Source organism: Hemiscyllium ocellatum, chromosome 9 (assembly GCF_020745735.1).
Source record: "Hemiscyllium ocellatum isolate sHemOce1 chromosome 9, sHemOce1.pat.X.cur, whole genome shotgun sequence".
NCBI classification, from domain to species: domain Eukaryota; kingdom Metazoa; phylum Chordata; class Chondrichthyes; order Orectolobiformes; family Hemiscylliidae; genus Hemiscyllium; species Hemiscyllium ocellatum.
In genome coordinates this window covers 29,442,064-29,468,101 of record NC_083409.1, presented here as the reverse complement: position 1 = coordinate 29,468,101, position 26,038 = coordinate 29,442,064, and the positions used below count along the sequence as shown (strand labels likewise).

The 26,038-nt window shown below is 42.9% G+C and overlaps 1 protein-coding gene across 2 annotated transcripts in view; it reads left to right on the top strand.

The window, feature by feature from the left end:
* Positions 1 to 7,883: 7,883 nt before the first annotated feature.
* atf6 (activating transcription factor 6) overlaps positions 7,884 to 26,038 on the top strand; it is a 327,368-nt gene continuing 309,213 nt past the window's right edge. The window contains exons 1-2 of one of the 2 annotated variants that reach the window (XM_060830102.1): positions 7,884 to 8,215; positions 18,285 to 18,349. In XM_060830102.1, coding sequence (XP_060686085.1) covers positions 8,134 to 8,215; positions 18,285 to 18,349 — 147 coding nt within the window. In that variant the 5' untranslated portion in view covers positions 7,884 to 8,133. Of the gene's footprint in view, positions 8,216 to 18,284; positions 18,350 to 26,038 lie in introns of those variants that run through there. The other variant, XM_060830103.1, reaches the window with a different exon arrangement.

Below are 26,038 nucleotides of genomic sequence, written 5' to 3'. Positions count from 1 at the left end.
TAAATTTTCTAGATACCTTCTGGTCACTGCTGACAATATCAAACTGTGGCCCGGCCGCAAAAAGATTTGGTCCTGACAAAACTAAAACAGCGGGGTGATGGGAGAAACAAAAGGGCCAACACAACAAGAATTGAAACCTTCCTGGACCTGGCGAGATCAGATCATCATAGAGGATGGCATTTCATTATGGGGATCAAAAGTGATTGTTCTGAGCAAAAGTCATTGCTACCGTATTAATGTCGTTGACTCTTAACTGCAGCCTGGACAATTAGAGATGGGCAATAAATGCTGGCCTAGGGTTCCATTGCTGGTACACCCTCATCCTGTGAATGAATAAGAAAGGAAAAAGATACTGGCTGAACTCCACAAGGGTCATCCAGGGGTTTCCAAAATACAGATGTTGATGAAAGATTATGTCTGGTTGCCAGGATTGGATACACACATAGTCGTGTTGGTGGGGCAGTGCCGAGAGTGCCAAAAAGGACAAAAATTACTGCCAGCAGCTACCACACATTTGTGGGAATGGCTGTGTAAATCCTGGACTCAGTTACACATCGACTATGCAGGTCCTTTCATGGGCTTAATGTAGTTAATCACTGTGGATGCCCACTAGAAGTGGTTGGACTTGCATAGAATTCATTCGACAACAGAGGCAACAATAGAAAAACTATGATAATCTTTTGCAAAACATGAGTTCCCGAAAGTGTTGGTCACAGATAACAGACCATCATTTACCAGTAGGGAATTCCAGTGTCTCCTAAAATTGAATAGCATTCAGCATATGAGGACAGCTCCACACTCTGGTGGTTTGCTGGAAAGAGCAATCCAAACTTTGAAGGCAGGCTTAAAGAAACAGCCTACAGATTTACTCCTTGCCAAAATGCCCCAGTTCCTATCTGATTATCAGACCACCCTTCATGCAACTATAACGGCAGTTTACTAATGGGAAGAAGACTCCAAATTGATCTTCCTGGGACCTGGTGAGAGAGAATGAAACACCATTAGGAATACCAATGCAGGATACGAGAGAGACAGTTTACTTCATGGGATAGTTTGGTGCCGACACCACGGAAATGACCCTGTTTGGGTAAGAGGCATGTTGCATACGAGATCAGATACAGTGACGGTAGGTATGGCAGTCCTGGGGCAGGAGCAAACATGCCCAGCCGCTCAGAGCAGCTGGAAAGACCTTCCGAACTTGTGGGTTCTCCCCCTCCCTTTAGTGTCAAAGAAACCTCGGAGTCTGCTATGGAGACAGTTGATGTCACAGCCTTGATGCCTTTACCCCGGAAGATGAGGATGAATTTCTTATGAGGCGCTCCAGATGCAAGAGGCAGGCAATGGTTCAGTATATGCCTCAGTATCTGAGGCTGAGTCAAAGGAACCAGTTTCAGTGTGAAAACGTCCAAGGAGAGGGTACAAAAAAAACAGGCCTACACCCCAGATGTAGACAGGGAGGGATGTAATGATGTCAGCCAGATGGACCTCATAGAATATGAGTTCACTGATTGGACCAGATTAATAGCCCCATTCTGGGACCCACAACTGGCTGAAAAGGACAGGAGTATCAGAGATTTTTCTTCAATTCAGAACTGGTTCTAAGGAAGCCAGATCAGTATCAAGTACTAGATACATGTAAATAAAGGATGATTTGGTGACAGGATACTGGCCTCTGTGGAATTGTTTCAGAGTGAATGTGGAAAACAGCCATAACTGAAGGTATGCAGACATATTGGAGAAGTTTAGGGAAGACTGGAGAGAAAATTATAGAGAGAGGCAGAGGACTTTAATCCATGAGCATTTAAAATGAATGTGAAGGGAATTAATATTGAAAGAGTCTGTCAGACAGAATGACTGGACAATTAAAAACAGATACACAGGGCAGTTGCCAAGTAAAAGCTTGTTTGTTCGGGGCCTTCGGCCTTTCCTCCTTGTGCTAAAGTTGGTGGACACTTGCATTCTAGTTAAAAAAAATGTGAATTGAATCACATCTGTCTGTGCTGAGATGAACAGTGCTTTAGACACTGTCCAACTCTTTCTTTTGATAAAGTGGACTTCCTGTTACAATCTAAACTCTGATACTTTTCTGGTTCTATCCGTCGTGAGTCAGCATCTGGTCAGAGATGGAGATGAGAAATGATACTATCACCACCTGGTGAAACAGAAGTGTCCTTGTTAGAAGTGAAACAACTTGAACACTGAGTTCATACAATAACAGACAGTTGCTTGTTTAGCTCAGTTGGGGATGGTCAGTTGATGGATCCAGTTCCTATACTGGCAGTGGATACCATGAACTTCTCCACTGGCTTGAGGCATAGTGAGAGAGAGTGAAACAATGCCAATGCAGGACACAAGAAAGACAGTTTACTTCATGGGATGGTTTGGTGCTGAAACCACAGAAATGACCCTGTTTGGGTAAGAGGCATGCATGTTGGATGTGAGGTCAGATACAGTGATGCTAGGTATGTCCTGAACAAGCACATGATCCACATGAAAGCTGCAAACTTGCAAATGGGGCAGGAGCAAAACATACCCGTTGTCTATGAGACAGCAGACCAATGGTCTGGTGACCTCACTTTCTTTTTACAAAGAGCCTTTTTCACAGTGTAAGGAATAGGATACCCTGCCCATTGTTTCCTGCACCCCGAATAAATATATAAAGTCAAGGAACTTTACAACATACGTGAAGGCTGATCTGCCCAGCATGTCTTTGTCAGTTCTTTGCAATAAATGTCCAATTAGTTTCATATCCACCATACTGCCCAATACATCTCTTCTTACAGAAGTTTATAGCACGTAAGGAGCCTATTCGGCTTAAAGTACCGAAGTGAGTTCTTTGAAAGAGTAGTCAAGCTTAGTGCCCACTTTTTGTCTGTAATCCTATGCGTTCCTCTCTTCAAGAATTTTCTCAGAATTATTTAGGGATTCACATTCCATCGGCCTTTCAGGGGAAGTATGCCAGATCCTGATAACCCTGAGTGAAAAGAAAGTCTTCTCATCTTCTCTCGAAATCATTTGCCAATGATTTGAATCTCAAACCTTTTTTTTAAACTCATGTGGGAGAGGGAATATTTTCTCCACTCTTTGAAAACATGCAACCTTGAAAACCTTTTAACTTTTTTTTTGCTCCAGAAAAAATAGTGCTAACTTTACAAATCTCTACTCCTCAGCTGTGGTTGCTGGTAACATCTTGGTAAACCTGCAGTACTGAAAATCAGAATTGTCCACAATTCTCTAGCTGAGGCCATAACCATCCACAACAACTCTCCCATATCATCTCAAAAATCATCAATGGTTGAAGTCATACCCAGCAAAATGGGAGATGGTTTTGGTTGTTATAAGCTATCTAAACCACAATACACTACTGCCATAATTCCTCAGGGTAGACATGCCCAACTGTCTTCAGCTGCTTCATTTGTGACCTTTCCTTAATCATTAATCAGACTGGGGACATTTACTGATGATTGCATATCTTCATCACCATTCACAGCTCCCCATAGGCTGAAACAGTCCAGATACATAATGCAGCCAAACTTGGACAACACTGAGGCTTGGACTGCTAAATGGCAAGTAACATTTGCATCATACAAGTGCCAAGTACTATTCTTTTCAACAAGAGAGAATCTAACCTCGCAACCATGGCCTTCTCTCTACTCTCTCTGTGACATTCAATGGTGTTACTATTGCTGCGGTTTACCAATGCCAGAAATGTAACTGGACCAATCGTACAAATATGTGGTCACAAAGGCAGATGAGAGTTTGAGAATTTCGACTCCTCAAAATATGTCAACTATCTACAAGGATGAAATAGTTATCACGTGCTTGGATGAATGCAGCTCGAGCGACACACAATAAAGTCAACAATATCCAGGACAAAGCTGTCCAATTAATTAGCACTTCATCTACCATCTTTAAGAATTCAGTCCCTGAACCACCAATGCACTGTGGAAATAGTATGCGCTATTTATATGATTCGCTACAAGAACTTACCATGTCTCCTTTAACAGCACCTTCTAGACCTATGATCTCAAGAAGACCAAAAATAGCAGATACTTTGAAAATGCCACCAAATGCAAGTTCTCTCACAAGCTTTACACCATCTTGACTTTGCACAACCTTGCTGTCCCTTTACTTTTTCTGGGTCTAAATCTTGGAATTCTCTCCCTGTCATCACTATGGGTACAAATTGTGCATTGCAATAGTGTAAGAAGGTAGCTCACTGCTAACTTCTCAAGGGCAATTAGGGATGGGCAACAAGTACTTTACTTAGTTATTTTTTATGTCCTCATCTATGGAGCTGGGATATCTCAGGTTTAGAACAGAGTGCAGTAATATGGAGCAGAGATCAGAAAGTAGAATAAGCTAGCAGAAGACAGGAAGAGGGGGAAAGGAGTAAACAATAGGTGGATATAGAGCCCAGCAACAGAGAAGAGCAGACAATTGGGCAGACAAGGAGATGGATAACTAGAAACTGATGGAAAAGCTCAGCTGGTCTGGCAGGAACTGTGGAGAAAATCAGTTAACATTTCACGTGAAGTGACCCTCCCTCAGAAATTCCCAGTTCTGAGGAATGGTCACTTGATCAGAAACATTAACTCTGCTTCTCTCCACTGATGCCGCCAAGACCTGCTGAGCTTTCAAGTAATTTCTACTTTTGCCTCTGATTCACAACATCTGCAGTCCTTTTGGTTTTTAAAGGGATGGATAAAAGTGAACCAGGGAGAAAGAAAAACTGCTAATGAGGTGAAAATTAGTGGCTAAAACTCATTGGCTGTGATTGAACGCAGTTAGGAATGGGGTGCTGGAAAAGCACAGCAGGTCAGGCAGCATCCGAGGGATAAGAGAACCGACGTTTCGGGCAAGAGCCCCTCGTCAAGAATGAGGCTCGTGAGCCGAGGGGGTGGAGAGATAAATGAGAGGGGGGGGTGGTGCTGGGGGGGAATTTGCAGAAAATGCGATAGGTAGATGGAGGTGGGGGTAATAGTGACAGGTAGGAGAGGAGGGTGGAGCGGAAAGGTGGGAAGATGGACAAGTAGGACAGGACATGAGGGCAGGGCTGAGGTAGAAGGTTGGAACTGGGATACGGTAGGGGGAGGGGAAATGAGGAAATCGGTGAAATCCACTTTGATCCTGTGTGGGTGGAGGGTCCCAAAGTAGAAGCTGAGGCATTCTTCGTCCAGGCGTCGGGTGGTTTGGGTGTGGTGATGGAGGAGTTAAAATGTTCAGTCATGGAGCGGTTGGGTTGGTTGGTGCAGGTGTTCTCTGAAGCACTCTGCCCAAAGTAGAGGAGACCACATTGGGAGCAATGCATACAGTAAATGATGTGTAGAAGTGCCATCTTTACCCACCTCCAGAGCCCACGGCCTTGTCATCACATGGGCTGCATTCAATCACAGGGAGAAAGTGAGAACTGCGGATGCTGGATTGATCAGAGTCAAGAGTAGGGTGCTGACCCCTTGACCATGACTCACCCCCATCATCAAACCATCATCGCCCAGACCATACACAATCTCATCATCTCAGGTGTAAAACTCTGATGGATGTGTAAGGGTCCTTTGGGGCCTTGGACGGAGATGGGGGGTGGGGGGAGGTGAGAGGTGTGGGCACAGGTTTCACAATTCCTGCAGTGGCAGGGGAATGTGCAGGAGTGGAGGGTAGGTTGGTGGGGCACGTGGACCTGACAAAAGAGTCATAGAGGGGATGGTCTTTACAAAAAGCGGATAGAGGAGGGGAGGGAAATATATCTCTGGTGGTGGGGTCTGTTTTTAGGTGACAGAAATGGCAGAGGATGATGCCATGTATACAGAGGTTGGTGGGGTTGAAGGGGGTTCTGTCTTTGTTGTGATTGGAGGGATGGGTTTGAGGGCAGAAGTGCAGTAGTGGATGAGATGCGCTGGAGGGCATCTTGACTATGTGGAAGGGGATATGGTAGTCTCTGAAGAAGGAGACCATCTGGTGTGTTCTGTGGCGGGATTGGTCCTCCTGGGAGCAGATGCAGCAGAAACAGAGGAATTGGGAATAAGATATAGGATTTTTATAGGAGGCAGGGTGGGAGGAGGTGTAGTCCAGGTAACTGTGGGAGTCGGTGGGTTTGTTGAAGATGTCCACCATTGAGTTGGTCACCATTGATAGAGATGGAGAGGTCCAGGAAGGGAAGGGAGGAGTCTGAGATGGTCCAGATGAATTTAAAGTTAGGGTGGAATGTATTGGTGAAGTTGATGAACTGCTGAACCTCCTCGTGGGAGCATGAGGTGGCGCCAATACGATCATCAATGTAGTTGAGGAAAAGGTGGGGAATGGTGCCGGTGTAACTGTGGAAGATGGACTGTTTCACATAACCGACAAAGTGACAGGCATAGCTGGGGTCCATGGCGACCCCTTTCATCTGGAGGAAGTGGGAGGATTCAAAAGAGAAATTATTGAGGATGAGGACCAGTTCAGCCAAGCAAATGAGTGTGTCAGTGGAGGGATACTGGTGGGGATGCCAGGAAAGGAAAAAACAGAGGACTTGGAGATCTTTGTCATGACGGATAGAGGTGTATATGGACTGGATGTCCATGGTGAAGATGAGGCATTGGGGGCCAGGGAAACTAAAGTCTTGGAGGAGTTGAAGGGGTGTGGGTGGTGTCCTTAACGCATGTGGAGAGTTCCTGGACCTGGGGGATAGGACAGTATCAAGGTATGTGGAGATGAGCTTGGTGGACCAGATACAGGCTGAGACATTGGGTTGGCCGGGGCAGTCAGTCTTGTGAATCTTGGGCAGGAGGTAGAGTAAAACTATGAGGTTGGAAGCTGCGGGTGGGAGATCCCCTGAGGTGATAGCGTTGTGTACGATCTGGGAGATGATGGATTGGTGATGGTTGGGGGTGGGGGTGTGACTTCGTGGTCAAGGGGGCAGTACCCCACTCTCGCCTCTGATCAATCCAGCATCTGCAGTCCTCACTTTCTCCTTGTGATTGAACGTTGCCTGTGTGATGGAGGTGGGTAAAGGGCATGGATGGAAGCAGCCCTAAAATTATTGAACTTGACACCAGAATCCTGAAGGCTGCAGGGTGCCCAAGCGGAAAATGAGATGCTGTTCTTCCTGCTTGTGCTGAGCCTCACTAGATCCTGTGGAGCAAGTGGTCCTATATTGACCTGTGCCCAAGCAGTTGAATGGTGCACAGATTTCCCATGCAAGGTTGAAACCTGAAATTTCATTTGGGGTGGCACAGTGGCTAGCACTGCTGCTTCACAGGGCCAGGGACCCAGGTTCAATTCCCACTTCAGGTGACTGCGTGGAATTTGCACATTCTCCCAACGTCTGCGTGGGTTTCCACCAGGTGCTCTGGTTTCCTCCCACAATCCAAAGATGTACAGGTCATACTAAATTGCCCGCAGTGTTAAGTACATTAGTCAGCGGTAAATGGTCTGGGTGGGTTGGTATGGACTTGTTGGGCTGTAGGGCCTGTTTCCACACTGTAGGAAATCTAATCAAATGTGTTTTATGATGGCTGAACTATCCCTCATCTACCCAGCTACTGTTTTTTTCCCCCTCCCTCTCTTTCTGGGCTCCATCTTCACTTACTGTTTCCTCCTTTCTCCAATTCCCTGCCTTCAAGACATCTACACCATCTCCTCCTAGCTATAAATCAGTCCTGATTAAGGGTCACCGGACCCGAAACGTTGACTCTGCTTTCTTTCCACTGATGCTGACGGATCTGCCGAGTTTCCAACCACCACCACCCCGTGGCTTCAGTTTGCCTTTGCAGATCTTGGGCGGCCGAGGCACTTTGGCTTGTTTCTCCCCGAGGAGACTCCCCTTCCCCCCCCCCCCCCCCCCCCCCCAAGCTGTGCCCGATTGCGCGATTTCGAGCTGTCGGTCGTTTGACAGTCCCGACACGCCGTCGTCGTTGGGCTGACGTGTTCCGCGCGACGGGATCACCCTCCGTTTCAAAAAAACAACCGAAAAGCCGGAGGATGGAGAGAGCGTGAAACCGGGCGTCAGAGAGAGACAGGAAGAGGAAGAGGAAGAAATATAAACCGGGAGGAAAATCGGAACAGAGAAGGGAAATAAGATCGGGGAGGGGATAGAGAGTGTGAAACCGGTTGATAAATAAAGAGAGAGCCCGAGGGCAGGCGTGGGCTCGGGACATGGCCACCGAGTTGGGCGGGTGGCTGAACCCGGTGGACAGTGACATTGGCAGCGGGTCCTGGGACCTGGACCGGGACTTAGGTAAGTGCTCGATGAATTTGTCCAGTCCTTTCCCCCGCCCGAAGTCTCTTTCCGTTTTCCTCACAGCCCCACTTCCCCACTCGGCATGGCGTCACTCACACAGGTCGGGAGCTAACGCACTGGGTTTCCAAGTTCACATCATCGCGAGGCACCCGGTGTCACCCTCATCCCCGCTGTCTTCAGTTAAAACACACACACACACACACACACACACAAAACGCCAGGTTATATCGTCCCAACAGGTTTACCTGCACTGTGCTTGGAAGTACAAGCGCTGCTCCTTCGTCAGGGAGCGAGTGGGGCAGCCGACAGAAGACACAGAATTTATAGTAAAATGTCCAAGTGCCACGCAACTGGTGCGATGTGTTGCCCAAACCTTTAAGTCTTTCATCACTTCGTGCCGGCTTCCATTGACTTTATTTGTAAATCCCAGAACTGCTTTCACGTCACAGTCCTCGGGTTGACTTAAGGTTTTATTTATTTTTTTTTAAAAAGCGACGTCTCGGCTCAGACGATGCCTTCAAGTTGTGAGGTTAGAGACTGTCTGTCTGTCTGTGTCCCAACCTTGAGTCAGACCAGTTCAATTTCCAAAGTAAGAGTTTATGAAATGTCACACGAACCGACTGCCTGCAGATTGTGTGCTTTTTGAACAAAAAGATGGCTTGTACTTCCAAATAAAATGCGAGGTGCTGCATTTTGGGGAAGCTAATCTGAGCAGGACTTATACACTTAATGGTAAGGTCCTAGGGAGTGTTGCTGAACAAGGAGACGTGGGAGTGCAGGTTCATAGCTCCTTGAAATTGGAGTCGCAGGTCGGAAGGAGGCATTTGGTATGCTTTCCTTTATTGGTCAGAGTAGTGAGTACAGGAGTTGGGAGGTCATGTTGCGGTTGTACAGGACATTGGTTAGGCCGCTGTTGGAATATTGCGTGCAATTTTGGTCTCCTTCCTATCAGAAAGATGTTGTGAAACTTGAAAGGGTTCAGGAAAGATTTACAAGGATGTTGCCAGGATTGGAGGATTTGAGCTATAGGGGGAGGCTGAACAGGCTCCAGAGGAAATGGTGGAGGCTCGTATAATTGTAACATTTAAAAGGCATTTGGATGTGCATGTGAATATGAAGTGTTTAGAAGGATATGGGCCAAGTGCTGGTTGGTGGGACTAAGTTGGGTTGGGATATCTGGTCGGCATGGATGAGTTGGACCGAAGGGTCTGTTTCCATGCTGTCCCTCTCTATGACTCCAAACCTGTTGGGCTATAACCTGTTGTTGTGTGAATTTTAACTTTGTCCATCCCAGTCCAGCACCGGCACCTCCACATCATTATTTTTGTCTTTTAGCCACTCTCTAATCTATGCCAGTACATTATATCTCATCCTGTGTGCTATAACTTTAGAAGTGGGAGAAGGTTATCAAAAGCTTTCTGAAAATCTAAATATGTTCAGGTCCATCAACTCTCCTTTTATTATTTTTGTTGGTGCTGTCTTAATAAAACCAAGTTTTGTCAAACATTATTTTCTTTAGAGTCAAAAAGTGTGGTGCTGGGAAAGCACAGCAGGTCCGGCAGCATCCAAAGAGCAGGGGAGTCGATGTTTCAAGTCCAAGTCCTTCAACAGGGGTCTGGAGTCTATGGGGGATAAGTCAGTTGGGTAGGCAGATGCTGAGCAAAGAGACTTGGCTGTAGTAGTGGGTCTGTTTCAGGGCATGGCTGAAGAGCTTCAAGGCAGAGGAGATGACCTGGGGGTTGCAATGGGAAAGAGACTCGCTGAGATCCTTGTGGAGGGAGGAGGAGAATTTCAAGGTGGGCATCCTTGGAAGAGGCTTTCAGCAATTAAGAGAAAGTAGGACTGCATTTGCTGGAGAGTCAGAGGTGAAAAGTGTGGCGCTGGGAAAAGCACAGCAGGTCAGGTAGCGTCCAAGGAGCACGAGAGTCAATGTTTTGGGAATAAGCCCTTCATCATGATTTTCTTTAGTAAATCCATACTGATTGTGCTTCGTCAGATCATTATCAACCAGGGTGTGTATTTATCCCATTCTTTTATAATCCTTTCTAGCAATTTCTCTGTGACTGATGTAAATCTGGAGTTGAAAATATGTTGCTGGAAAAGCGCAGCAGGTCAGGCAGCATCCAAGGAACAGGAAATTCGACATTTCGGGCATAAGCCCTTCATCAGGAATGGAGGGCTTCATCCTGATGAAGGGCTTATGCCCGAAACGTCGAATTTCCTGTTCCTTGGATGCTGCCTGACCTGCTGCGCTTTTCCAGCAACACATTTTCAGCTCTGATCTCCAGCATCTGCAGACCTCACTCTCCTCGTAAATCTGGAGTTCCCTATATTTTCTTGCACTCCCTCGTTAAGTAGTGGAATGACATTTGCTACTGTTGAATCTGCGGTAATCATTCCAAATCTACTGAATTTTGAAGAAAATCACTGATGCATTAACAATAGCTATCCCTTTCAACACTCTGCAGTGTCGACCATCAGGTCCTGAGGATTCATCAACTTGCAGCCATTGATACTTCCAGTTCAATCTTATTGCTGATGCTCATGTCTTTCAATTTCTTCTCCCTAGCCACTTGCATCTCTAGTTCTGGGAGATTTCATGAATCTTCCTCAATAAAAACAAAGTAATCATTCAGGGTACAATTTTACCTCCTTTTCCTTCTTTTTCTATTCTTCCGAAATGTCATATACCTTGAACATGCAGTTCCCAGTCCTGGTCACCATGCCGCCATATTTTTGTAATGTGAATTCAGTCATAATCATCTACCTTGTTGCAATAGTTGTGTGCATTTAGGTAGTATGCCTTTAACTTTATCTTTTTGGCATCATTCGATTTTGAAGCATACTTGATGTTTCGCTTTGTTTCTCTTGATTTTAAGTTTCCTTAACATGAACTAGAAAAGAAGTTTCCTACCAACTAGAAAAGAAGATTCCTACCTCTATTTTACATTTGGGATACATTGAAGAGGCTCCTGCCTTAAATTTTGCCAATCGGTCCAGTGCTATATAGGCCCTATGAAATATCTTCAACTGAATGGCCTGAGTTCTGTTGCAGATGGAGATTTTTCTGGCATTTTCCCAAATGTCATTCCACATTTCTTTAGAGATTTCCAGTCCCAAATCCTGATCCCATGTTTTAAGCAGATTGTCCATATCTCCCGATACTTCTTTAATAAATGATAAATAGTGCTAACCGAAGATTCCCCCATTGGCCATAACACTCTACATTCTCTATCTGATTTATAAAGACTATCTAATAGCATAGTCTTCTTCTGTATGTAATCTCGAATTTGGAAGTATCGAAAGAGATCACCATTAGGTAATCCAAATTTCTGATGTGGCTGTTGAAATGTCAACAGGACCTCTTCTTTTAACAGATCCCCTAAACAGGAGATATCCCTGGATCTTCAGAATCAGAAAGGGATCCATACGCTAGCGCTGGGGGGATGTCTCATTGTTCCTCGCCTTGATTTCCATATATACAGCAGCGTGATCAGAAATTGTTTTACTGCCTATTTTACAGAATGATATGGAATTTTTTCAAAATCGAGGGAGCAAAAAACATATCAATTCTGGTTTGACATTTATGTGGATTGGAGTAAAAAGAAAAATCTCTACCCTGTGAGTGAAGGCATCTCCATACATCTACTAGTCCTAATTCTTTGTTCAAATCCGCCAATTGTCTGGATCTGGGAGATACTCCTGCAGTACTCTTGGGAATCCTATCTATTTCCGGATCCATAAGACAATTAAAATCTCCCCCTATAACTGTATGACGAACACTGAGAGTCATAATTTTGAGAAGGCTTCCATTATAAATTTAAAAGGATGTGCCGGGGATCAATACAGATTTAAGGTCCCATATTCCTCTCCGTTTATAAGGGCTTTAATCAGAATATATTGTCCAGATTCGTCTTTTATCTGATTCAGGATTTTGAATGGGTAATTCTTCTGAATAAGGAGAACAACTCCGCGACTTTTTGAGCTGAAGGAAGAAAAGAATGCCTGATCAAATCCGCCCTGTCATAATTTCAAGTGTTCTTTATCCAATAAATGTGTCTTCTGTAGGAGACCTATGTCAACCCTTTCTTTCTCGAGGTTTGATAATATTTTCTTCCTTTTGACCGTGAATTACTCCCCTTGACATTCCAGGTGCACCATTTAACCGACTGATTAACCATAATCGCCCGGGCAAGTCCGAGACCCCTCGGGAGAAGAAACCCTATCCAGAGCACCCCGAGCATAGAACATATAAAATTCACAAAAATAAAGGTTCTTTAATACACTCACATCAATATAATAAAAAACTATTTCGAAATAAAAAAAATATAAAACGCATTTAAATGGAGGTTTTCCCCCTTGTTCCCGGGGGCATCACTTCCTTTCCAAAAGCCCATCATATCCTCTGCCAACCAGTGCCCCACCCTTGACCCAGACACCCCGCGATAGGATGAAGAAAATTCAAATATACTACAGAGCTAGAGTTAACAGTGACACCCTATCCCCTCTCCCTCTTTCTCCCCCCCCCTCAACCCACACCAACACCTGGAAAATTTGGTTATGTTAATACCATGTATAAACATATATAACTATAAATTACTGTCTCAACAAATAATAATTAAATATAGTAATACAAAATAAAAGGGGAAGCAGCCCCGCTCTCAAAGGCAGAGATAAAATAAGGTAACCACCTCCCCCCACCTACGTTAACTAGACCCCCCCCGCCTATATATATATATATATATATAATATATATTAAAAAAAAGGAGGGAGGGGGAGAAAATCGCTAATTAGAGAACAAATAAATAAGCCCCGCTCCCCACCCCCGAAAATAATATTAAACAGTAAGGTAATGAAAGAGATTAATATATTTTAAAAAAAGGTGTAAACCAGGGTGGGGGGGAGAGCAAAACAACATCAATTAACTTTTACAATTTATCTAAGAGAGTCCAGAAATTCCTTGACCTTCTCCGGCGATCCGAAGTTGTACATGGACCCTTCGTGGTTAAAGCATAGCATTGCTGGGTAGTTCAAGGAGTATTGAATATTCAAGTCCCTTAAACACTTCTTCGCTTCGTCAAACGCCCTCCTCTTTCAGATCAGAGCTGGGGAAAAGTCCTGGAATAACATAATCTTGGATCCTTTATAAATCATGGCTTGGGGATCTTTCCCAAGATTTCTGGAAGCTTCTAAGAGTACCTGCCTTTCCTTATTGCTCTGCAGCTGGAACAGGACCAGGCAGGGGCACTGGTTCGAGCCGGGCGCGCATATTGCAACCCGGCAGACCCATTCCACCCTTACCTGGCCTGATCCGGCCTCCAGATTTAAAAGCTGTGGAAGCCACTGCTCGAGAAACACTGTAAGCTGGCCTTCCTCTTTCTTTTTGGAAAGGCCCAGCAAACGAATATTTTTTCCACGACCTCGAGAATCAAGATCGTCGATGTGATTCTCTCAGTTCCGGACTCGCTGATCGAGAGTGCGGACCCAATCCACGGCAGATTCTGCTATAGTCTCGGAGGTCGCGGCCTTTAGCTCCGCCCCTCTGACTCGGCACTCAATTTCCTTGGTGTCTCGGTTGTGCTATTGTAGCGGCCGAGAGTGAATTCCATCGGCTCCAGGACTCTTCGATGAAGGTGTCGATCTTCGCATCAAGTTTGGAGATTATTTCCATGAGGCTCGCCAGCGTGCGTAAGTCCCCCGGAGCGGCTGCGGACGCCTCAGCTACAGCTGGGAAGGGTGGGGGAGGGGTTCCTGCCTGCTGAGAACTATGGACTTCCTTCCCTTTAGTCCTTCTTAGATTAGATTAGATTGTTTAAATTCAGTACAGAGCAACTAATTACATTAAGTAAAAACTATTTTTAAATGATTTGGTGAGTGTGCTGGAGGCAGGTGGCCCACTTTGTCCAAGTCTTGGGAGGAGCACTATGGACTCAGACTTGCTGGGTCGCCGCCATCTTGGATCCCCCAAAATTAATATCTTAAATCTACTTTTAGCAGTAAACTTTAGGCCAACTTCTTGAATATCATCTTTAAGAAACTTGGTGCTTAATTTTCCTCTAAAGTTCTTTGATATGTTTTATTGCATTAAGATGAGATTAGATTAGATTCTCTACAGTGTGGAAACGGGCCATTTGGCCCAATAAGTGCACACTGACCCTCCGAAGAGTAACCCACCCAGACTAATTTCTCTCTGACTAATGCATCTAACACTACGGGCACTTGAGCATGGCCAATCCACCTGACCTGCACATTTTGGATTGTGGGAGGAAACCGGAACACCTGGAGGAAAACTGCACAGACACTGGGAGAACATGCAAACTCCACACAGTCACCCAAAGCTGGAATCAACCCGGGTCCCTGGTGCTGTGAGACTGCAGTGCTAACCACTGAGCCATCGTGCCGCCCTCTTAAAAATGCAAAATACCTATATTGTTATTAAATACTAATTAAGAGTTTACTCCAACTTATTGGTTTCCAGACTATTATTTCAGAGCCTCAAAAATAATACAGCAATGTCAGTGAATGGGATGGAAGCTTTTTTTTCAAAATAGATGTTCTCCAAGTCAAAGTTTTAATGCTGTTCCATACAAAAACAGTTTCTGTACTTAAACTTTAATGATTCCCTGAATGAAATCATTGAAAACTAGGTGGTAGAAATATAATTGTGTTGGTCTTTTGTGGAGATTGGCATGTGCCAAATTCAGCAAGAGTCCTGGATGATGGTACTCAATCCTCATTGCGATTGTTTCTTTTGAGGATGGAGGCCCAATCTTAAAAAAAAGGGTCCCAGTTGCAAGCGTTGTGTTTTACTTCCAGCTGGTGAGAGCAATGTGGATTTCCATTACTTGCAGAATTTCACAAATGTGCTTTCTGGCAATGTAACTGAGGGGTGTGTGCTAATGTGACATATTTTACTATTTGGTAGGTCAAAAACGTCAGCATGTTCTGAAAGGTCAAGACTTTGATCACTGAATTGTAGCCCCACACCCGTGGATGTTTAGATTTCAGAAACAAGAATGTTCCAATTATCGAGACTTGTCACCTCCATATAAACTTCGAGGTCTGCAGATGCTGGAGATCAGAGCTGAAAATGTGTTGCTGGAAAAGCGCAGCAGGTCCATATAAACCTCTAGTGTCTGTTAAAAAGTCGGAATATGGGGTTTGAGTATTACTTGGATAATTTAACATCAGAGAATTTAAACTCTGGGAACAGAAAGCGCATTGTTTTTGAGCCCTGACACAAACTCAGTTAATTGGTCATATATGACCCTCGCATTGAAATCAACTCTTACAATCTCAGTGACCTCTTGGCCCCAAGATGAGTTTCTCATCTCATTCACTGTCTCTGTTTTTCAGCCCCATCTCAACCACTGTTGAATCTGTCAATCCATCTATTTGTTACATCCAGATTTAACTGTTCTAATGTGCCCTTAGCTGGCCTCCCATCTTCTGTTCTCCATAAACTTTGCCTTTCTCCAAAACTCATTGACCATCAGCACCATGCTCAGTGACCTATGTCATTATTGGTGCCTTGGCACTCTCACCTTAAAATTTCTCCCCCCTCCCCCCCTTTCTGGCAATTCTCCACCTTAAGTCAATAAATCTCATACAGCCTTCCAAGAACTTTATTCCTTTTTTCCAAGTCTGGTTCTTTGTGCATCCTCCACTTGCTTTGCTTTAGTATTGAATTTTAGCTGTGCAGGACCCAAAGTCAGGAATTATTTTCCCATCCATCTTTATTTCTCTTCAAATCATTTAAATTTATCCTGAATAAGATTTCCAAACATCTGAGTTTGGAGTGAACTTTTGTACCATTTCACTTTGGTAGAAAAAAAACACAGGCAGAATATTTCTAAAGGGATCAGATGTCCTTGTTCATGAGTAACTAAAAGCTAACATGCAGGAGCAGCAAGAATTAGGAAGGCAAATGCTATATTAGTATTCATTTCGAGGCAAGTTGATTGCTTATGTAAAGATGCATTACTGCAGTTGTATTGAGCCTTGGTGAGATTGCATATGAGTACTGTGTACAGTTTTGGTCTCTATCTGAGGAAGGATGTCCTTACTGCAATGCTAAATCCGTGTCCCCTTATCGTAATACCACATTCTGCCTAAAAATGCATCTATGCAACCACAGTACCTTTTCCTATGAGTTTACTGAAGAAGTGTGGCTGTATTAGTAAATTATCTTTTAAATTAATGGATTAGTTGTTGATTGTTGTATGGTGTGTAGTATGCTCAAAAGGTCAGTTTCTTTCTGGAATAAAGGGAATTTAAAATTCATCTTAACCAAGTAAATAATGTTCCTTTGGATCATAAGATGTAGGCGCAGAAGTAGGGTCATTCAGCCCATCAGTTCTGCTCTGCCATTTAGAAATCATGGATGATTTGATGATCCTCAATTCTATATTCCTGTCTTTTTCTCAGAACCCTTGATTTCTTTCTTGATTTGCCTTAGCCTTGAATATTCTTAATGACCAGGCTTGACTGTCCTCTGCTGTCAAGAATTCCACAAATTCAGTATCCCCTCAGAAAAGATATTTCTCCTTAGCTGTATCTTATATGGGAGACCCCTTACTGTGAGATTATGCTGTCTGGTACTAGACTCTCCCACGAAAAAAAACAACCTTTTCACATCTACCCTGTCAAGTTCTCCAAGCATATCTATAAGGTTGCCTCTACAGGCTCAACCTCCCCTTGTAAGACAGTCCTCTATAACCAAGATCAACCTAATGATTCCTTCTGGACTGCCTCCAAGGCCAAAGTATCTTCCCTTAAATAAGGGGACCAAAACTATTCACAGTATTTCACCTGTGTCTGACTTTATAAAAGCAAATTACTGCGGATGCTGGAATCTGAAAACAAAAAAGAAAATGCTGGAAAATCTCAGCAAGTCTGGCAGCATCTGTAAGGAGAGAAAAGAGCTGACGCTTAGAGTCTAACTGACCCTTTGTCAAAGCTGGACAGTTAGACTCAAAACATCAGCTCTTTTCTCTCCTTACAGATGCTGCCAGACCTGCTGAGATTTTCCAGCATTTTCTCCTTTTCTGTCTTACTTTACATTGCTGCATTGTTAAATTCGGTTAACTTGTCAACTTAATACTTGCCAAAAACCCAGAATTAATAGCTTCATGTAATTCTGCCCACATACCATTTCTGCCAACAGAAAGAAATGTTCTCAGCTGCTTAAAATAACTTGTAAATATTTTCTGTTTCACTTCATAAGCTTTCATTTTCAGAAGTAATTCATGGCTAACTTGGTCACAAATATAAGGGAATAATTTGCATTTGTAAAATGTATTTTACACCCTCCGTACTTTAAAGCCAATGGGTTTAAGTTGCTGCAGTTTCATAAAGCAAAGTGGCAATAAATGTGTACAGTGTTCCCTCAAACGGCAATGACAAAAAAAACTTGTCTGCGTTTTGTGCTTTGATTGATGATAAATAACCAGCTGAGTTGGCAATTTGCATCTGACTCTGAGAAGTGAAAATGCTGCCAGTTGGCAGATAATGTAGAACAAACAGTTGCCACTTCATTTATTTAGCTTGACAAGTGGGACTAGATTGAGTTGGGATATCTGGTCGGCGTGGACGGGTTGGACTGAAGGGTGTTGCCGTGCTGTACACCTCTATGACCCTCTACGATTCTACTTGAGGATGTTTTTCTATCATCAAAGTTCCGGATTATTCTAATTATCCTAGAAAGTCTCAGAATATTGCTGCTCTAAATCTTGCCCACTTACTTCCGGCAGAGGGTGCTCACGCTATACCAATCAGAGTATCTTAAAGAAAAGGATCCTAGCAGAGTCCCTGAGGCACCTTTGAATGTGTCCCAACATCATATGATGTTTGTACAGGTTACAGCCTTTAGGTTGCCATGCAATGTGAGATTAACTCTTGCAGTTTGTACTTGGGCTATCCTCTGTTTTAAAGTGTTATAATTAATGTCACTTATCTAGAATGTTTCATTTTTTAGAAAACTGTATTCCACATTTTTTTTAGAAAACTGTATTCCATGTTATGGAATTATTTCAAATTCCATAATAATTTTTTTTGTTTCTTGTAGAATCATTACTGTTTGATGAACTAAATGATTCCAGTGATGTGCTTGAAGCTTTGAAAAATCCATTTGTAAGTATTACATGAATTATGTCTCTCTCTTCAGCAGTGATCAGTAGGTTTACTGTTTGGATGTTCAGCTATATTGAAGCATTTCTGTGATAGAATAGGTAGAGATAAGATATTTCTGCATCTCAGCTGGGTCCGCAGGGGCCAACCGGACCTACCAGTCACTGCTCACTTTAATTCCACTTTCCACTCCCTATCCAACATGACCATGCTTGGCCTCCTCCATTGGCACAAGGAAACAATCTGCAAATTGGAGGAACCACACCACCTCTTCCGCCTGGGCAGCCTACAACCTGGAGGACTCAACACTGAGTTCTCCAATTTCAAATAACCTCCCTTCCCTGACTCCTTTCCCAGACCCTTTCCCCCCCCCTCCACTCCTCCACCCACCACCCAGCCACCTACCAGGTTCATTCCTCTCATTGACCAATCAGGTCATATCCTGTACCTGCCTTCACCCGTCCCCACTTCACCACCCTACCTCACCACCCTGTTTATCTGCAGCTTCCCCTAAACCCATCCCCAGTCCTGAGAAGAGTTACACCCGAAACGTCAACTTCTCCACCACCTGATGCTGCTTGGCTTGCTGTGTTCTTCCAGCCTCCTGCTGATCAACTTTGGATTCCTGCAGTTTTCTTGTCTCTAACTGTTTGGAAGAGGCATAGAATGGCTGATTTATTTACAAATTGAAAGTACCAACTTCCTACAACTGCTGAAGGAAAGATAAAGTGGTTTTCTTCACTTCAAAGTGGCTTACTACAGAAAATCAAGTGTGTCATCATCCAAAGGCCTTTCTGTGTCTTGTTCACAACCTTGAGCTATTCATCTTTATGAAAACCAATAATACATTTGTTGGCAGGCAGAAGACCTTTGTCATTGCTAACTGATCAATATTTCACAAATCATTCTGCTATTTGTGGTTAACCAAATCTCCATTTTATGCAATCCTTCGACACGAGTTTGAATTCAAACTAAACTTTGCTACTGCTTGAACAGGCAACTGTGTAAACAAAGCTCACAATGTGTGTGTCACATTACTTGCTTTCAAAATACGTAGCAATCCTTGGGTTTTAAAGCAATTTTAAGACATAGTCTTTACATTCATCAAAAAAGTCAACAAGTTAGTTGAACTAACTCGTGTAAAAATGTTGGTCTTGCTCACATTTCTATTTAAACCTTGATCTGCCTCTCAAAAGACCAAGTGAATAGTTGATATTTTCTCTGTGCAGTTTAAACAAATTATTTATCTGATGTCTCATAAACTAGTTCATTTGAACCATTGTTGGTGTTCCTTTACCGTAAGTTGTTCAAAGTTTGCACAGTAGATGGAGCCATTCATAAACATGCAGCTTTCAAGTAAGGTGGTGAAAGCATTTTCAAATCAGTCACAAAAGTTGATATTAGTTGTGAAAATAAATTAGTCTTAACTTAGCAATTGCCCTTGATATGTTGAGGTACAAATTAATTTTATGCTTTTTTAAAATAATCTATTCAACAGCGCGGGTATAAAATGTGCTAGTGATCTGCACTACCGGTGCAATGCCCTCCTAGTATATTGAGTACGTCTTTTATATTTCCAGTTTTTATGCTGTGTGCTAGTTAATTTTGTTCTTCCACAATTCTGTCCTGTTTGCAACCTCTATGGCCATGAACATTTTCTGTTTGTCAGAGACTGAAGAAAGACTTCTTCTGGTGACAGTGCTTAAACAGTTTGATTTAATTTGGATGAAAAAGGCCTTTGAATGAGTGAGATTGATTTGACAATATGCAGAACTATGCCTCGGTGTTGTTGGATAATTACTGGATATGCTATGTAGACTTAGACTGATGATTGAGACAAGTTTTTGGTTTCCATTTGGGACAGATTTAGTTTCAAGTGATGTATTGGGTTAAAATTCATCAGAAATATTTCAGAATATTTTCCTTCAGTGCATAGCTTCGAGTATTGATTAATAACACGAAACGCTCTTAGCTCATGGACTTTAAATTCCTTTTATGGCCAATACCTCTGATTTATATTCAAAATGCCCCTGTACTGACTGCCTACTACCAAACCTAAATTTTAATGTGGAAAATTGTTCTTGCTTTGTTCAGAGCTTTTAGAAGCTCAAAACACTGAAGAGCCGGGGAATGTGACCTGTTGAAGTGCAATGGAATAAAATTTTAATGAAATTTTAATAAGTTGTAAATAATCAGGACAAGTAGCATGGGAGAAAGAGTATTAACATTGGAGATTGATGACTCTCATCATCATTAGTACAAAGATATAACAGTTTGAGCAAATACAGAAGTAGAGAAAGTAAGACATTGACATTGTGAAAATAATATAAGGGAAGGTTTACGATAGAAGGAAGACAGTGATATTAAATGATAAAAGGGATGAACATACAAAACAAAAGGATATGGCACTGGAATGTAGACGAAGCATAATTGGAAAAATAGAATTACAGCTGTCTCCCCGTATCCATGGGGGACACGTTCCAAGACCTACCGTAGAAGCCCGAAACAGTGGATAGATGTGAGCCCATTCATTTAAATGGGAAATACACCAACCCGGCAGTCTTCTGGTTCCTAGTTCAGGAACGTTCCCTATAATATGTTTGGACCACAGTAACCTGCGGGTAACTGAAACCACGGAAACCGGCCCCATGGAGACAGGCGTCACCCTGTATTACCGTAGCTGCTGCCCAGAAAAATGCAGAGATTATGATTTGAAAATTTTTAGTTCAACATTAAGCCTTAAGTTATAAATGGATTATAAATTGGTTTGCATTTCACCTTTCAAATGTGAGTTGAGTTCAGTTGGAACTATGTAGAGTGCAATCAAAAGTTTGCGGATGACACCAAAATTGGAGGTGTAGTGGACAGTGCAGAAGTATAAGGGGATCTTGCTCAGATTGGCCAATGGGCTGAGGAGTGGCAGATTAAGTTTAACTTAGATAAATGTGAAGTACTGCATTTTAGAAAGGCAAATCATGGTAGGACTTATGCACTTAATGGTAAGATTCTGGAGAGTGTGGCTGAACAAACAGACATGGAGTGCAGGTTCGTAGTTCCTTTGAAAGTGGTGTTGCAGGTAGATAGGATAATGAAGAAGGCATTTGGTATGCTTTCCTCTATTGAGCAATACATTGAATATGAGAGTTTTGTTGGGGGGGGGGGAGGGGTGTCATGTTGCAGCTGTACAGAACATTAGGTTAGGCCACTTTTGGAATAATGTGTGCAGTTCTCCTCTACCTCCTATAAGAAAGAAGGTGTGAAACTTGAAAGGGTTCAGGAAAGATTTACCTGAATGTTCCCAGGAGTGGAAGGTTTGAGCTATAGGGCGAGGCTGAATAGGCTTGGGCTATTTTCCGTGGAGTGTCAGAGGCTGAGTGATGACCTTAGAGGTTTACACAATCATGAGGGACATAGATAGGTTAAATCGACAAGGTCTTTTCCCTTGGGTCGGGGAAAGATTTAAAAGGACCTAAGGGGCAACATTTTCATGCAGAGGGTGATGCATGTACAGAATGAGCTAGCAAAGGAAATGGTGGGGGCTGGTACAATTATAATATTGAAAAGGCATCTGGATAGGTATATGAATAGGAAGGGTTTAGAGGAATATGGGCCAAATGCTGGCAAATAGGAGTAGATTTATTTAGGATATCTGATTGGCATGGATAAATTGGACCAAATATTTGCTTCCATGCTGTACATCTGTGTGACTCTGTGACTCTGAGTGCAAGGAAATTGCAGTTACACCTAGAAGAAATAATTGTGGCCTTCATTGTTGAGAAGGGAAGATTTAAATGGTGAATTTTTTGTGAATCTCGTATGTTTGCAGAGCAAGTTGTCTTGAGAATAAATGTGGGGAATTGATGGAGGAATGGACCAAGGTGTTAGAAAGATCTCTGATAAAAAGAGTGCAGCATGTGTTCAGTGGTATCATGCTCGACATAATGGTGGGAATAGTGAATGATCAGCGTTGAGTCCAGTGTTATGAAAGGTCAGAATAGAGCGGAATCCTGCCAAATGTTTGGAGAGAGTTGAAGAGTCAAGAGCAAAACTACTGGAAATGGAATGAATAAGATGGATTTTCTCTCCATAAAATTGGGTGAAGGAAAGGTATTTCTTAAGTATTGATATGGAAAGTGGCATCATCTGAAAAAAACATGATCGAGGTTTAGAAACTGAGAAAGTCTTTCCACGCAACTGGAGAGGTGGAAATATAGTTCAAATAACTACGACTGTCGAAAGGCAAGTAATGCATATTGAATGATTGACGATCAAAGTTGATCAAATTTTCTGGTTCAAGTGGCAAACAGTAAATAGCATTGATATAGTCCTCAATATATCTGATATATCTGAAAGGATGTGAAGGGAGGTAGTTTGGTGGAATTGGAAGAAAGAACGTTCCACAAAAAGGCAGCCTTATTCTCAGTCTGGTTTCCATAGTGTTTTCTTTATTTGGATCAATTGACTGAAATTCAACAAGAAATTCTTAATTGTGACAATAAGTTCACATAAATAAAGGAGAATGATGATGGCTAGGGATTTGTTCGTCCTCTTTTACAAGGAAGAAATGAAGAATGACAGTGGAAATGTTCATGCGTTTGTGGTGAATATGGACCGTTTAGGGTAAACAGTCTGTGAGATTGATGAAAAACATTAATTGTTCCTGAAATGTGGGAATTGTTGGTTCAACCAGTATTTGTTATCCACTCGTAATTTCTCTTGAAGATTGGTGATGAGTCATCTTCTTGGACAGATACAGATATGGGAGTTTGGTCCATACACTGTACTGGTAAGGGAGTTAAAAGGTTTGGATCCGGGAGATCCAAGATGGCGGCGACTCAGCAAGTCTGAGTTTACAGTGCTCTTCCCAAAACCTGGGTAAAGTAAGTTACTCACCCCCACCACACTTACCAAACCACCCAAAAAAATTTTCTAACCTTAATTAGCTGTTTACTATTATATTTAAGCAGTTTAATATTAAGTGGATAATGAGTAAACCAAAGGGATCCCGCAGCTCTCAGAAAACAAAGACCCCTCCCCCACCCTCCTCTCCTCCTCCGGCTGCAGCTGATGTAAAAACAGGCCTTGAAGAGATGATTGCCAGGCTGGAATCGACACTCGTCAATTTCATTGCAGAATCCAGACAGAGATGGAATGCATTCGAAGAAAAGCTGCAGAAACACAGCCAGGCTCTCGAGGAATTACAGGGCCGAGTGAAGGGGGCGGAGCTAAAGGCCACGACCTCCGAGGCTGCAGCACAAACAGCTGCAGAACAGGTGCGAGCTCTGGAGCAGAGAGTCCGGGCCTTTGAAATCTACATGGATGACCTGGATAATAGAAATTGGAGAAAGAATATCCGTCTTCTGGGCCTCCCTGAACTAGAAGAGAAGGGACAGTTAGCAGTATTTCTGGAGCGATGGTTGCCCCAGCTTTTAAACCTGGGGGCTGAAACTGACCGGGTAAGGGTGGAGTGGGCCTACCGGGTCGCAGTACGCGGATCTGGCCCAAACCAGCGCCCACGCCCGGTCCTGTTCCGGCTGCAGAGTTATAGGGAGAGGCAGATACTCCTGGACGCCTCCAGAAAGCTTGGAAAGGATCCTAAAGCTATGATTCATGAAGGATCCAAGATTATGTTATTTCAGGACTTCTCCCCGGCTTTGGCACGAAGGAGGAAGGCGTTTGATGAGGTGAAGAAATGTCTAAGGAACTTAAATATTCAATACACCTTACGCTACCCAGCGACGTTATGCTTTAACCACGAAGGATCCGAGTATAATTTTAGATCACCAGAAGAGGCTAAGGAACTTTTAGACTCGTTTAAATAAATCGTAAGAGACAATTTATGTTGGCTTGCCTCTTCCACACTCCGTGGGGAGAAATGGATACTTTACTCTACTTTACTTTTGCTTCTGGGAGCAGGGTTGTCTTCCCTTGCTATTTTATGTTATTATACTTAACTGTAATTTGTTGGAGTTGTAATTTTATAGTTATGTGTGTTTGTACGTGGCATTGATGCTATCAGATATACTCAGGTATGGGTGGGGAGGGGTGGGGGTGGGATGCTCACTGTTAACTCTAGCTCGGTATTATATCTAAATCCTATTAAGGAGCGCCCGGGTCAAGGGTGGGACACTGTTTGGGAGAGGATATGGTGGACCTTTAGAAAGGAAGTAAGGCCCCCTGAGAATAAGGGGGAGGATCTCCATTCAAACATGTTTTTTTTTGTTCTTATTGTTTGGAAATAGTTTCCTTTTTATTATACTGTTATGAGTGTATTAGAGAACATTTTTTCTTGTTTGAAGGATGTAAGTGACTCAACTATACACTCTGGATAATTGTGGATTAGATTAGTAGTTAACTGAGTTTCATTGTTTTTCTTTCTTCTTTAGTATCATTCCTTTGAATTTTGATGATTATATATTTAAGATCTATTTTTATATTAATGTTTGTGCTTGAAAGTTCTGTTTATTTTTGTAAATCTGTCAAAATATTAAATTTCTAATAAAAATATCTTTAAAAAAAAGGTTTGGATCCAAATACACTGAAGGAGTTTGTAGGTCGTGGTGTCCTTGAGCTTCTAGTGCTGTTCTCTTTTTAGGTGGTTGTCAGTTTGAAAGGTGTTGTCTCAGGATCCTTGGTGAGTTGCTGTAGTGCATTTTGTAAATTGTCTGTCGGTGGTGAAGGGAAGGAGTTTTTGTGGTGCTGAATGTTGTCAAACTTCATGAAAATGATGGACTGTACCCAGCCAGGTTAGTGGGGAATATTCTATCGCAATCTTGATCTGTGTCCTGTAAATTTTCAGTAGTATATGCATTGCTACAGAATTCCTAGATGCTGATTTGTTCTTTAGCCACCAATATTTAAAAGGCTTGTTCTGTTCAGCTTCTTGTCCAGTGTGATGGTCGTGAGGGTTTCAACGTTACTGTTGTCACAATCATTGAGGACAGATGTTTGGATTCTCTCTTGTTTGGAACGATAATTGCTGAACTTTTGTATCAAGGCACTTATTACTTTGCAGCCAAAGCTTGGATGTTGTCCAATCTTGCACTAGTATGTGGATATGAGTTAATCAAAATCTGCGTCTCTGATTTAGGATGGAAGGAAGGCATCTGAAGAAGCAGCTAAAGGTGGTTGGGCATCAAACACCATCCTCAACACCACTTGCAGTAATGTCTGGGACTTAGATAATTGACCTCTGACCTCTAACAATCACACTTGTCCTGAAAAACCAGGTTAAATCCAACCAAACCAATCACCACTCCATCATGACTTGCCAAGTGAATGGAAGAGTGGTTTACAGTGCTGTCAAGCGAAACTTAATCAACAAATAACCTTCTTACTGGTGCTTAATTTAGGGGGCTTCACAGGACTACTCAGCCTCTGACCTCATTACAGCCTAAGTCCAAATATGAACAGAAAACCTGAAGTTAAGAGGGAAGTTGAGAATGATTGCTTTGACATCAAGAATGCATTAGACCGAATAATGGCATCAAGGATCCCTGGCAAATGTGGAGTAAGTGTGAACCAGAGAGACATCTTTTTGCTTTTTGGAGTTATACTGGCATAAGATAAGATGGTTGCAATTATTGAAGGTCAATCATCTGAGCATTGGTCATCACTGCAGTGTGATGTGTTCGGACTACCATCTTCAGGTGCTTCTTCAATTACCTTCCCTCTGTTGTAAGGTCACATTGC